General features: G+C 49.1%; 1 protein-coding gene across 1 annotated transcript in view; it reads right to left on the reverse strand.

Moving 5' to 3' along the window:
• The window catches only part of Prosalpha4 (proteasome alpha4 subunit), an 87,895-nt gene that overhangs the window by 28,650 nt on the left and 44,772 nt on the right, over positions 1-14,473 (reverse strand). Inside the window, exon 3 of the mRNA XM_068393596.1 lies at positions 4,520-4,622. Within this exon, the coding sequence (XP_068249697.1) occupies positions 4,520-4,622 (103 nt within the window). The remainder of the gene's footprint in view (positions 1-4,519; positions 4,623-14,473) is intronic.

Below are 14,473 nucleotides of genomic sequence, written 5' to 3' on the forward strand. Positions count from 1 at the left end.
TCCCGTGTTCTGAGTCTTAGCAATAAACTCAAAGACGAAGCCGAACATTACCGCTCTCCATCCCCTTGAATGGGCGATGTCGTATAAGAGACCATGAAGTTCAACGACTCGCTTAGCCGATGCCAAAGCTAGTAGGAACATTGTGCCTGGCGTAATGGTTCATTGGTTCATAGGGAGGTATCTTAAAAGACCTGAGAATTCGAAGCACATTCCATGAGGGAGGCCTCACTTCAAACTGAGGACAGGTAAGTTTATAATTCCGTATGAGTAAGGAAAATTCTAGCGATGAAATGTCCATCCCATTCAGTTTAAAGGTGAGGCTTGAGGCTGAGCAATAGCCTTTTACCGCCGAGACTGACAGGCACATTTCTTCCCACAAATACACGAGGAACTCCGCTATTGCTGGAATAGTGGCATCGAGAGGAAAGATACCCCTTACACGACCCCAACCACAGAAGACCTGCCACTTTGCCTGGTAGACTGCTGCTGATGACTTTTGCAGGTATCCAGACATCCTGATTGCAACTTGTTGCGAAAATCCTCTCAGAGAGGAGATGCTGGATAATCTCCACGCGTGTAGTCATAGCATAGCTACGGCTTTGTGGAATATGTTGACATGTCGCTGTTTGAGTAGATCGTGTTGTGGAGGGAGTTCTATTGGAGGCTCCATCAGGAGTTGCAGAAGGTCCGGAAACTATTCCGCGTGATGCCATAGCGGAGCTATGAAGGTCATTGAGAGGTTTACCATGTTCTGGCTTTGTTGAGTACTCTCCTCATCCGACAGAATGAGGAGAAGGCGTAAACATTAATGTTGTCCCACCATTGTTGGAATGCATCTTGCCAGAGAGCCTTGGGTCTGGGACTGAATAACAGTACAACGGGAGCTTGAAGTTCAGGGCCGTTGTGAAGAGGTCCACTGTTGGAGAACCCCACAAAGTCAGGACTTTGTTAGCTACTAGATGATCCCGGATCATACGGTACTTACTGTCTGAGATGCTCTGCTTAAGTAGTTGGCGAGCACATTCCTCTTGCCCACAATGAAGCGTGTTGATAGTGATTTCGAGTGAATCAGTATCTCTACTGCTAGATGGGATAGGGGCTGCAAAAAAATACCTCCTTGCTTGTTGATGTAAGCCACTACTGTGGTGTTGTCGCTCATCACCACCACCAACGAGTGGCCCGCCAAGAACTGTTGAGGGCCAGAAAAATGGTCTTCATCTCTAGGAGATTCATGTGGAAGTACTCTTCTGACTCTGACCAGAGGCCTGAGGTCGTTTGGTGCAGCACGTGGGCCCCCCAACCCTTTCCTTTTTGAAGCGTCTGAGAACAGCAACAAATCCAGGGGAGGACGAGAAGATCCACACCCTTTCGTAGGTTCTCGTCTGCCACCTACCACTCGAGGTCCGTGTGTTCTGCTAATCACATGGGGATCCGAATGTCTGGGGAATCGAGAGGACGATTCCAACGGGACTTGACTCGCCACTGGAGAGATCTCATCCTGAGGTGACCATTGGGAACTAGACAGGCCAGTGATGGAAGGTGGCTGAGGAGACGTAACTACACCTGGCTTAGAAGTTCTTCTCGTCTGAGAAAGGGTCTTGCGACCTTTCTCAGCCTCATTATCCTGTCGTATGATGGGACGGCTTTGTGGAGATTAGTGTCTATCATCATGCCTAGGTATACCAGTCTCTGTGTAGGAAGCAGGGAGGACTTCTCAAGGTTTACCATGACCCTCAGAAGTTTGTTTCTATGTTGAAGAAGGGTTGACACCGAGTCTGCTAGGATTAGCCAGTCGTCTAGATAATGAAGGAGATAGATGCCAGTCCTGTGTGCCCAAGATGACACTAGGTCAAACACTGGTGAAAACTTAAGGTACTGTGGAAAGACTGAAGCACAGGACCTTGGACTGATATTTCCTGTTGTCTAGGCTGAATCTTGAGTACTTCCTTGAAGATGGATGAACTGGGATCTGGAAGTATTAGTCCTTTAGGTCCAGTGTACACGTGAAGTCCTGTGGTCTTACCGCTAGTCTGACCGTGTCTGCTATCTCCATGCTGAACGGAGTTCAGCAAGAGGATTTACATCTGAAGTCAATGACGACGGCTGCACACTTGCACCCCGGAGAATGAGCTGCAGCAAGGAGTCCTTGGAAGGCGGACCCGGAAGCCCCAAGTACGACCATACTTGTAAAACAGAAGACATGGACAAGGCCTCACCCGAGGGAAGAGGTGGGTGAGCTTCGCTAGGGGAAGCAACACCATCTCTCGAGGACCGGGGTTAGCCGCAATTAAAGGAGTCTACGCTACTACTCGACGCTCTCTCGGAAGAGGCAGAACAAGTAGGAGCTTCGAAGGAAGGTCGAGAGACGGCAGAAGAGGCCCTGGGTTTTTCCTCCTTTGAAGGAACCTTCGAAAGAGAAATATCCTGCTTAGATGACTTCTTCCGTCATAGCCCAAACCTCTCCCACTGGGAGGCAGACCACTCGCGACACTCACTACACTGGTTATTAGTACTATCACGCTGTTGACCTCTGCAGGCAGGACAAAGGGTGTGGCGATTGGTCTCCATGGCCAACATATAGGTTGCGCACGGCCAGCCATCGAGTCCAGGGCAGGTGCGCATGGTCGCAAAAGTCAACACACACTAATACGAAGAAAAAGCACAAAAGAATTAATGGCAGTCCAATAATAACGGCGAAGAATGAGGAACGGCAACGACCGTACACCATCTGAGCCAAAAGCAAAATGAGCTAAATCACCGGTGTGTGAGAGGGAGCGGTAGCAAGCTAACCCCCACTACCCCGCCTAACTAGCGGTATGGGTGGTTAACCCTCGCCTAATTTTAATGGCTCGTCATTTCATCTTCGCCAAAAGTAATACCCCTAAATAAATAGCATAGGTTTGCATTCCAGTTACGGAACAAATTTGATATGTAAATCTGACTTATCTTTGCATAATGCTGGTAACTTGCTCTATTCTAATCTGATTCAACTTGCAGGAAATATTTTGATACTTATTTAGTAAAAGTCTATATAAGTGATATAAGAGATTTTCAGAAAAAATACTTGAAAATTTACCTTTTATATACCGTAAAGGACTCATTTGTGGTGATTTGTGAAATCACCTTGTTTGACCAAGGTAACTCAAGTCTAGTCTCAGTTGGTTGTGGGTCACGGCAGAAAAGGTCTAACACCACGTCGGCCCCCCTCTGGGGGAAGTACATGGGTTCCCTAAATCCATTAACTTTCCTAATACATGACAAGACCTGCCTAAAGGTGGCTGGAGCTTTGGGGTTAGCTGGAGGTGGCAACACGGCTCCCGAGTAGTCCGAATCAGAAACCATCGTGTCCTTTTACTCACAAATCACGCCCATAGAGGCCAGAGTTGTGTCCAGTTTGAAACTTGCACCTTAATAAGGAGATCGAGGCCTGGGAGGAGAATCTCAGGTCAAGGGAACCGACAAAGCAGCCACTGTGACCTAAATTGTCTTCTGAAGAAAAGGGTCCTCCACCATTTTAGTTGCCCAGTTCTTTGGAAAGGAGTTCTAATCCTTCTACCCTTGAGGCTTAGAAGTGGAGGAGGCTAACACACTTGTAGCCCCCTTCTGAGGAGCCTCCAAAGGCTGCAAAGCTTGTAGGGGTTCATTGGGAGCAGCAACTAGAACGGTGAAAGCAGTATTGACTATCTAGATGGACGACAGTTGAAACTTGTCAACAGAGACCTCTCTCAGAAGTCTTGATCCACTGCTTGTTTTCAAGTAAAGGGTGTCTCCTGGAGGAGGCATAACCTGGCTTGTTTGCTCTGTCTCTTAGTCACCTTAACTGAGATAACCCACACTTGTTTCCATAAGGGATCAGGCTTGGCATGGCCAGCCTTTGAGTATAGACATCTAGACACGTGAGCAGGTGACTTGCGAACGGGCAGTGACTATGGTGCTGACAAAGGAACTACAGGGGCTGAAGGAGGAATTGGAGCACGAAAGGTGGCTGTGTTGCTCAAACATTTAGGATTCGAGGGTACACTTGTGTTCCCTGCAGACCTGGACACCATCAGGGCGATGTTCACGGCTTTATAAGATTTGTCTAGTGATTGTGGCGCTATGGGACTGGTTGTAGCATACATGACACCTTTCACAAGGCCTTGAAACCATGGCGACACTCTTGCAAACAAGGCAGCAGCCAATTTGGTTCATGACTGAGGATATTGCACCTGCCAGGTGCGAGACAATTTCTCCCCTGACGAACATAATGCCAATTGTGCATGCAACGCTATAGCGCACCATGCCAAAGGGGGGGGGGTTAAATGGAGCACTCACAGAAGCAGAGTAGGTTGTAAACATATTGCGCAAGTTGGGAGCGCGACCTAGGACTGCACGCGCTGATGCGTATATGTCTTCAACTGTATCGTGCACAGTTTACGCATGAGTCTATGCTACGTGTGCTAGCACACGAAAACTCTTGAGCTCTCATACATGGAAACAACAGTAAAACATGCAACTCTTTACATAATTTAATATTTACCTGGTAATATACTCTAGGGTTACTGGATCCTCAACAGTCAACTTGTGAGACTGGCACTCTACACGAGCTCTGTTCACGAGGATACGGGCATCAGCAGTGAGACCTGAAAAAAAAAATTGATAATACAGTATTCACTTTGATAAAAACAAACCGACAAAAGTTATAAACACCAGCTTTGTAAAGCAAGTGCAGTAACTATTTTTCCATTAATAGCAGTACAGTGGTATTACAATTTGGTCCACAAATCCCTTAAACTATCAATAATGGCAACATATTTAGATCATCATTACTATCATATAGTTTTGCAGAACTATTCTTATTCATAGACAATCTTGGAGTTTACCAAAAAGGATTTTTTCCTACATAAGAGAGGAGAAAAGACAAGGTATTTGACATGTAGTTTAAAGGTCGCTCATGAATGGCAGAGGCAAGGGACTGACATTGCCCAAGCCAGGACCAGGGAGGGCCAGGCAGTGGCTGCTGATGCCTAAGCAGATAGACCTATAGGCTCCCCCAAATCCCCCAAACCTTAGCTCACAAGGATGGTAAGGTTGCAGACAATAATAGCACAAACGTGCCTGAGCGGAACTTGAACCCCCGACTGGCAAACACCAGGTAGAGACGTTACCAATCAGGCCACAGCAACCTCTAAATGAAATGACAAATTTGTAGGTAATTTGTATTTTTCCTAACTATACAAACCTTAGCTATTTAATATGGATAATTACTTTAGGCGTAGCTGAAATGATGAGCCATTAGAATTTTAACGAGGTTTTACTACCCCACCTCTAGAAAGCTTCCTACCCCCCCACCCCCTCACACACACCTGTGCTTGAGCTCACTTTGCTTAGAGGTAGGACTTCACGGGGGATAGGGCTGGCAGGCAAGTTTGATTAAATAGCTAAGGTTTGTATAGTTAAGAAAAATACAAATTACCTATGAATTTGTCATTTGTTCCGTAACTGAAATACAAACCATGCTATTTAATATGGGTGACTCACCCCTTAAGAAGGGTGGCAAGTCCCAGCCAGTACTGGCTTTTGGCTTTGCCTGGGTACTCAGTATCTGAGTGTGTCAGCACTCAACAATAAGGAGTCCTTGCACCTCGCTAGAACCTTGCTGCGCAAGGGCTGCGGCCTACGTAAGCTGTGTGTGAAAGTCTGAAGAGTGACTCGTCCTAGGAAGTTGACCTGTAGTCCTTTAGATGGAAACTTTAGGCTAGGACTCTCCCAATACCACCTCGTCAAGGTATGGGGACGTGACAGTATTACACCTAATACAGTACTAGGAACACAAGGAAGCATGGTTTACCTGCAGTGGTTCGAGGTCAGCTGTGCAGAGAACCCAGGATGCTGCTTTCCCCAAGAGATGGGAGGATGAAGAAAAGAATAAGGGCCAGACAAACCTTTTCATTCATACAGACTAAAACCGGGTAACAATGCCCTCAACCTTCTGCTTCTTGTCCATCAAGGAGCCTGAGGTTTTAAACCAGCTGTTAAGTATCGAGGCTCCTGTGGGTCACGTCCTGCAAGTAGTGGGCTGTGAAGGTCGTCTGACGCTTCCACACCCCCGCTTGTAGAACCTGCGTCACTGAAAAGTTCTTCTTGAAGGCCAGGGACGTAGCTACGCCCCTGACATCATGTGCTCTAGAGCGATGTGACGGAGGAGGGTCAGGATTCAGGGACAGATGGATTACCCTACGAATCCATGCTGAGATAGTATTCTTGGTAACCCTCCTCTTTGTTCTCCCAGTGCTCACAAACAATGCCTGCACTTGGGGACGAACTGCAACCGTTCTTTTGAGATACAGCCTCAGACTCCTTACTGGGCACAGTAGGAGATGGTCTGGATCATCTGTTACAGAACGAAGACTCGAAATCTGGAAAGAGTCGAACCGAGGGTCCGGCACTCCCGGATTATGAGTCTTAGCAACAAACTCAGGGACGAATTTGAACGTTACCTCCCCCCATCCCCTGGAATGGGCGATGAAGTTCACTGACTCGCTTGGCCGAGGCCAAAGATAGTAGGAACACCATCTTTCAAGTTAGGTGGCGATCTGAAGCCTGGCGAGAACTCGAACCACGTTCCATGGAGGAGATCTCACTTCTGACTGAGGGCAGGTAAGTTCATAACTTCGTATGAGTAGGGAAAGTTCCAGCGAGGAAGAAATGTCCACTCCTTTGAGCCTGAAGGCTAGACTTAAGGCTGAGCGATAGCCTTTCACTGCCGAGACTGAAAGGAGCATTTCTTCTCGCAAATACACAAAGAACTCCGCTATTGCTGGAATAGTGGCTTCGAGTGGAGAGATACCCCTTCCACGACACCAACCACAGAAAACTCGCCACTTTGCCTGGTAGACCACTGCGGATGACCTTCGCAGGAGTCCAGACATCCTGCTCGCAACTTGTTGCGAAAATCCTCTCTCCGCGAGGAGATACTGGATAGTCTCCAGGCGTGAAGTCGAAGCGAAGCTATGGCTTTGTGAAAGATGTTGGCGTGTGGTTGTTTGAGTAGCTTGTGTCGTGGAGGGAGTTCTCTCGGAAGTTCCGTTAGGAGTTGCAGGTCTGGAAACCATTCTGCGTGATGCCATAGCGGAGCTATAAGGGTCATCGAGAGATTGACCGATATTCTGGTCATGTTGAGTACCCTCCTCATCAGACAGAACGGGGGAAAGGCATACACATCGACGTTGTCCCACCGTTGTTGGAAGGCATCTTGCCAGAGTGCCTTGGGATCTGGGACTGGGAAGCAGTACAGCGGGAGCTTGAAGTTCAGCGCTGTAGCGAACAGATCCACAGTCGGGGAACCCCACAAAGTCAGGACTTTGTTGGCTACTAGATGATCCAAAGACCACTCGATACTCACTATCTGAGACGCTCTGCTCAGACTGTCGGCGAGCTCATTCCTCTTGCCTGGAATGAAGCGATTCGATAGTGGAATCGAGTGGACTTCGGTCCATCTCAGTACAGTGGAACCTCTACATCCGAACGTATCTACATCCAAATTTTCCAACATCCGAAGTAAAATTCGAGCAAATTTTTGACTCTACACCCGAATTTTATTTCGACACACGAAGTAAGCAATTTTCGTCGTACCGGTTGTATCCGAATTTTTCGACACGCGAAGTACAATTCGAACACGTTCCAACTCTACACCCGAATGTTTTATTCGACACCTGAAGTAAACAATACTCGTACGCGTAGTCGGTGCTCATAGCGCCTGAAGTGTTTTTTATTTCCGCCGATAGAAGACAGCACATCGACCTCGGAGGGACGCTCAATTAGCGGGGCTTGGGTCAGCCCTCTGTTCTCGTCGGCTTCTTGCGGTTGTGCACTGTGCGTTCTGCTATTAACTCTGTTTTAATCGTGATTTTTTACGTGCATCCTTTAACGGTAATTTACGTAAAGTATGGGTCCTAAAAGGCTTAGTTTTGCAAGTGGTAGTGGTAGTGGTGAGAAAAGGAAGAAGGAAATGCTTTCTTTAGAAATTAAGCAGAAAATTATTGAAAAAACATGAGCGTGGCGTCCGCGTGAGTGAACTTGCTAAACAGTATGGCCGTAATATGTCGACGATCTCGACAATCCTTAAACAGAAGGAAGCTATTAAAGCAGTGAAACCTTCTAAGGGGATCACCATAATTTCCAAACGCCGTACCCCTATCATAGAAGAGATGGAACGACTTCTACTAGTGTGGATTAAGGACAGAGAGATCGTTGGCGACACCATCACCGAGACCGTCATCTGCGAGAAGGCGCACGCCATCTTTACGGACTTGAAGGAGGAGAGCTCTGGGGGTGATGCTGGGGAGAGTTCAACCGAGCCTTCCTCAGATGATTTCAAGGCATCTCGTGGCTGGTTCGAGAAATTTAATAAACGGTCCGGGATTCATTCAGTTGTTCGCCACGGAGAGGCTGCTAGTGCGGACACAAAGGCTGCTAGTGCGGACACAAAGGCTGCAGCTGACTTTGTCAAGAACTTCGAAAAGATCGTGCAGGAAGAAGGCTACGTAGAGCAGCTGTTTTGGAAGATGATGCCGAGTCGAACCTACATCACTGCCGAAGAGAAGAAATTGCCTGGGCATAAGCCATTGAAGGATTGGTTGACTCTTGCCCTATGTGCCAACGCTAGCGGGGACTTTAAAGTCAAGCCCTTACTGGTTTACCATTCAGAGAACCCTAGGGCCTTTAAAGCACACAACGTCGATAAGGATCAGCTTCATGTTTTCTGGCGATCCAACTCGAAGGCCTGGGTCACTAGGCAATTCTTTGTGCAATGGGTTAACCAAGTTTTCGGCCCTTCTGTGAAGAAGTATCTTCATGAACAGAAATTGCCTTTAAAGTGCCTGCTATGCCTTGACAATGCACCCGCTCACCCCCCCCGGACTTGAAGATGATATCTTCGATGAATTCAAGTTCATAAAGGTGCTGTATCTTCCACCGAATACCACCTCTATCCTCCAGCCCATGGACCAGCAAGTCATCTTTAATTTTAAGAAGCTGTACACCAAGCACTTATTTAAGCAGTGCTTTAATGTCACGCAAAGCACCAACTTAACTTTGCGTGAATTTTGGAGGGGTCACTTCAACATCGTGCACTGCTTGAAGATCATAGATCAGGCTTGGGTGGGATCAACTCAACGGATCCTCAATTCTGCCTGGAAGAAGCTGTGGCCTGATGCAGTTTCTCCCCGAGATTTCGAGGGTTTTGACCCCGAACCTGATCCCGTGGTCGGTGCAGCGGAAGCCGTAGAGGAAATCGTCTCCCTTGGCAAGTCCATGTGTCTGGAGGTCGACGCAGATGACGTTACGGAACTCGTCGCCGAACATCACGACGAACTTACCACGGATGAGCTCAAGGAACTCCATGCTATGTCGGAGCACATGAGTGATGACGAGGAAGGGAGCGAGGAGGTAGAACATGTGTTAGGTTCGGCACATATAAAAGAGGTGTTAGGAAAAAAACAAGACGTGGTCGACTTCATCGACAAATACCATCCAAAGAAATTGCAGGTTTGTCGTGTAGTTTCTCAATTCGATGATGTTTGCCTAACTCACTTTCGAAACATTCTGAAAAGCCGTACCAAGCAATTATCTATCGATAATTTCTTTAAAAAAACTGCGAAGCGAACTCGTGATGAAGAGGATGTAAGTGATTCGAAGAAAACGGCAAAGAGTGAAGCGGAAGAAAGTGAAACAAAGAAAACGGAAAAGAGTGAAGCGAAAGAAATTCAGTCAATTTTAAGTGTAGAGAGTGAAAGTGATTAAAATTACGTAATCATCAAAAAGAAAAAAAGAAAATGTAAAAAAAAAATATAAAATATAAAAATAAAAAAAAATAAGCTAAGTTATGTTAAAGTTCACTTAGTGTAAGTTAGAATAAGTTACGGTAGTGTACGTTTATCGTAGTTAACCTCTCTACCTCCTCGCCGCCCGTCCGTCTCCTCTCTGCGTAGCAAGACTAACAACACCTGCGCTGGAGTTTCTAAGGTAAAGTGACGCTAAAAACCCGTTTCTTATTTATCATTTTTTGCTAATTCTTCTTATTTACATGTCTATTCTTCTTATTTACATGTCTATTATCTAATTTAGTGTTCATTATTCTCATGGGAAAATTATGTGTAGTAGTTTATTAAGAAGTTATCATAGGTTTTTGGGCTCAACCACGGATTAATCCTATTTCAATGTATTCTTATGGGAAAATTCGTTTCGACATCCGAACATTTTCTACATCCGAAGTTGGTTCTGGAACGGATTAAATTCGTATGTAGAGGTTCCACAGTATCTCTACTGCGAGATGGGATAGCTGCTCTGAAAAGGTACCTCCTTGCATGTTGATGTAATACACTACTGTGGTGTTGTCGCTCATCACCACTATAGAGTGACCCACCAGGTATTGTTGGAACTGTTGAAGGGCCAGGAATATGGCCTTCATTTCTAGCAGATTTATATGGAGGCACTTTTCTGATTCTGACCACAGGCCTGAGGTCCTGTGGTGCAGAATGTGGGCCCCCCACCCTTTCCTTGAGGCATCCGAAAAACGACATCAAATCCGGGGGAAGGATGAGAAGATCCACTCCCCTTCGTAGGTTCTCGTCTGTCACCCACCACTGAAGGTCCGACCGTTCCACAGGACCCATAGGGATCATGACGTCCGGGGAATCGTGACCTTGATTCCACCGGGACTTGTCGCCATTGGAGAGATCTCATTCTGAGGCGACCGTTGGGAACTAGACGGGCCAAGGATGAGAGGTGACCGAGGAGACATAACCACGATTCGGCTGAGAGCTCTTCTCGTCTGAGGAAAGGACTCGCGACCCTCCTCAGCCTTGCTTTCCTGTCGTCTGATGGGAAGGCTTTGTGGAGATTGGTGTCTATGATCATGCCTAGATATACCAGTCTTTGAGTAGGAAGCAGAGAAGACTTCTCGAGATTTACCATGAGCCCCAGATCTTGGTAAAGTCCCAGAAGTTTGTCTCGGTGTCGAAGAAGGGCTGACTCAGAGTCTGCTAGGATCAGCCAATCGTCCAGATAACGGAGAAGACGGATGCCGATCCTGTGTGCCCACGACGATATTAGGGTGAACACTCTGGTGAAAACCTGTGGTGCTGTGGAGAGACCGAAACACAGCACCTTGAACTGGTAGATCATGTTGTTTAGGCTGAATCTTAAGTACTTCCTTGAAGACGGATGGACTGGGATCTGGAAGTACGCGTCCTTCAGGTCCAGTGTACACATGAAGTCTTGCAGTCTCACTGCAAGTCTGACCATGTCTGCCGTCTCCATGCTGAACGGGGTCTGCTTGACAAACCTGTTCAGAGCTGAGAGGTCGATGACTGGTCTCCAGCCTCCAGACGCCTTCTTTACAAGAAAGAGTCGACTGAAGAAGCCTGGGGACCCGTCGACGACCTCTTGGAGAGCGCCCTTCTTCAACATGGTCTCGACTTCAGCCCGAAGGGCTTGCCCCCTTGCCGATCCCATGGCAAGGGAGCTCAACGACACTGGATTCGCTGTCAGGGGAGGTAGAGATGTTGTGAACGGGACGCGATACCCTTGACTGATTACGGAAATCGTCCAGGAATCGGCCCCGAGTTGCTGCCACCTGTTTGCGCAACTTTGAAGGCACCCCCCTCCTGGTGGACATGCAGGGGGACTGTCAATCCTAGCGTTTGCGGCCTCGGCCACTCCCCCTAGGATTCTTTCCTCCCCTGGAGGACTTTATGCCTTTCTTGTCCTTGACAGGAAAGGGCTTAGACACCGTTGTCTTCGCTGTAGCTGCCGGTTTCGTAGTCTTGGTAGGACGTGGTTGCCGGGTTGCTGGAGGTTTATAGGGCTTCGATGTTAAAGCTCTATGTAGGAGAGAGTCCTGGTTGGACTTCCTCCACCTCTCAGCTGCCTGCTCCACGTCCTTAGGCTCGAACAAATTCTTCCCCAAGATGGAAGAATGTCTGAGCCTGCTGATCTCTGCACTGGGGACCTTTTGGTTAAATCTCTCAGACACCGCATCTCAACATTTCAAGATGGTATTAGCCCACAAGTTAGAGACTTGGTGGGCTAGAAACTCGATTGTACGAGTGCCTGAGAGTAAAAAGGTCTCCATGGCCTTCCTGGTACTCTCTCTGGACAAGTCCTCAGATCGTAACAGGATGCCCAGAGACCCTAGCCAGATGTCCAGCCACAAAGTTGCCTGCATGGCACACTTCGCCACCTTCTCTTGGCTAAGGATCTCCATCGCCGAGAACGATACTTGCCGGTTGGAGAGTTTCTCTAGAGGGACTCCCCTGGTAAGCTCTTCCAAAGAGTGGTGTAAGGGAAGAGCTAAACAAGTCTCCTCCATGATGTCAAAGTACCTCCTCTGATGGACACAATGAGGCGTGAGGAATTTGTTACCGGCGCTGGATCGGCTGGAGGAGGCAAGCTCGGAGAGCTGGCCTTCGACCTTGTCTCTGGCACTCTTAACCCCTTGAGACCAGGGCAAAGCCGCGCTGGCCTTTGAGGGTTTTTGAGTACCAAAGACTCGGTCCAAGACCGTGTCCTTGCCCTCACGAGGGGGAATCTCTGGATCCGCAAACCCATTGAGATTCCTCATAAGGGTCAGAACCTGCCAGAACGCATGCTCGGATTCCTGTAGCTCTCCTCCTGAAGGGCTAGCAGCGAAGTCTCCTGTCCCCAAAAGCTCTTCTTGGGGGGACTCGTGGACGTTCTCCGAAGGCTTGGCTGGCTCTGGTCTAATCCTCGAGGATGACTTAGGTAAAGTCTTGGAGTCCTTTGACTCCCTCCTGGGAGGGATGCAGGACTCCAACAGTGATGGTGGGAGGCTCTTCTCCACCCCTAACCAAGAAGACTTCCCTGTGCGAAGTGGGGTTTCCCTCATTGGTGCGATGGGGGAACACCTCACCTCACGTGACTCCCCTGAGGAGGGGAAATCTTCGTCCGAAAGGGAGGGAGTGAAAGTCTGGGGGGGGGGGGGTGAGGAGGCCTTCCTCAAAGACTTCTGAGGAGTCAGCTTCGCCCTTGGAGAAGTTACGACGTCAGATACTCCTCTCTTCCTCTTCAGGGGAGTAGAAGCTGCCACTGATTTGTGGCCCAGATCACAGAGAACAGGCTTAAAAGCCTGCATGACCGCTCTGACTAGGGACCCGAACCAGGGCTGCTGACTGACAGCTGTGCTGTCAGAAACTCCCTCTGGAGGGAAGGGGATCGTTCGATCCCTAGGAGTTACCAAAGGAAGGTTAGCCTGAAAAGAAGAAGGAGAAAAGTCCACGGACCTATCCGGAATCCTCCCTCCCTCCGGCGAGCGCGCTGTTCTGCGCTTGGGGGGGACGCGATGATGACGACCTGGTCGCGCGTTGTCCTGCAGCCTCGTGCGTAGGATCGCGCGATGGGATTTGTCCTGGGTTGCGCGCGGGAGATTGTATGCCCGCACGCGCGGGTGATGGAGCGCAGGTGAGGGCGCGCAGAAGGCTGGATGAGCACTCGCGCGCGAAGGCGAATGTTCGCACACGCGGGTGCACAGGATCTAGCCGAAGAGCCTGTGCGCAGGCGCGCATGAGAGCGCACATCTGGTTGTAGAGGTGGGCGTGCAAGGCGCGCGTGTGCAAACTCGTTGGCGCGCGATGGCGCACAGGTGAAGGATGGCGAGCAGGCGGGATCCGATGGCGCGTTGGAGTGTGCTGGCGAGCAGGGGAAGAGGTTACCTTCCCCTTTGCACCCAGATCAGAAGATCGAGGGCGCGTGGGAGATTGTTGGCGCGCAGTAGCGCGCTGACGAGCAGGAGAGCGCTGGCGCGCTATAGCAGGATCTTCAGCAGGCGAGCGCTTGCGCGCAGGGGATACCTGGCGTGTAAGGGAATTAGACACAAATTTGTGTGAAAGCCCTTTGTGCCCCGAAAGGACCATTGCCCGTTTAACAACGGGGTGAGTTGGCACCCACAGCGCATCAGCAGCCAGGAACGTCGATGGCAGGTCAGCAGGTCTGACGGGTGGAAGGTCGGCATGTCCTTTGCAAGGACGACCTTCCATCGAAGAAGAACGCGAACGATTTGCGGAGAGGTCCAGGGATGTAGCTGGTAGAGTCGGCGAACAACGGCGAGGTTCCTCTGTGGCGGACTGCGGAGATGATGAACCGAAGAGGCGCCTCCTAACACCCTTGTTCGGTGAAGGAAGGCCTCTGCAGCGAAGAGGAAGGTGGACTTTACGCCTTATACGCCCTCTGGGGGCTGTGGGGTCAGCGGGCTGACCATCAGCAGTCCTCCGAAGAGGAGTCTCTGTGAGTGAACCCCCCCGAGGGGGAGAATCACCGGCAGGAGAGACCGTTGGACTTAGTTCCTCCCTCGAAAGGTGTTCGGAGGGGGGAACTAAGCCTTCAGCTACATCAGCAACATCTGGAGCAGAGGTTTGATACAACTCATCAGAAGCCTCTGCCACAACAACGTCGACGATAGACAGAGGATCAACCT

This window comes from Palaemon carinicauda, chromosome 19 (genome assembly GCF_036898095.1).
Source record: "Palaemon carinicauda isolate YSFRI2023 chromosome 19, ASM3689809v2, whole genome shotgun sequence".
NCBI classification, from domain to species: Eukaryota; Metazoa; Arthropoda; class Malacostraca; order Decapoda; family Palaemonidae; genus Palaemon; species Palaemon carinicauda.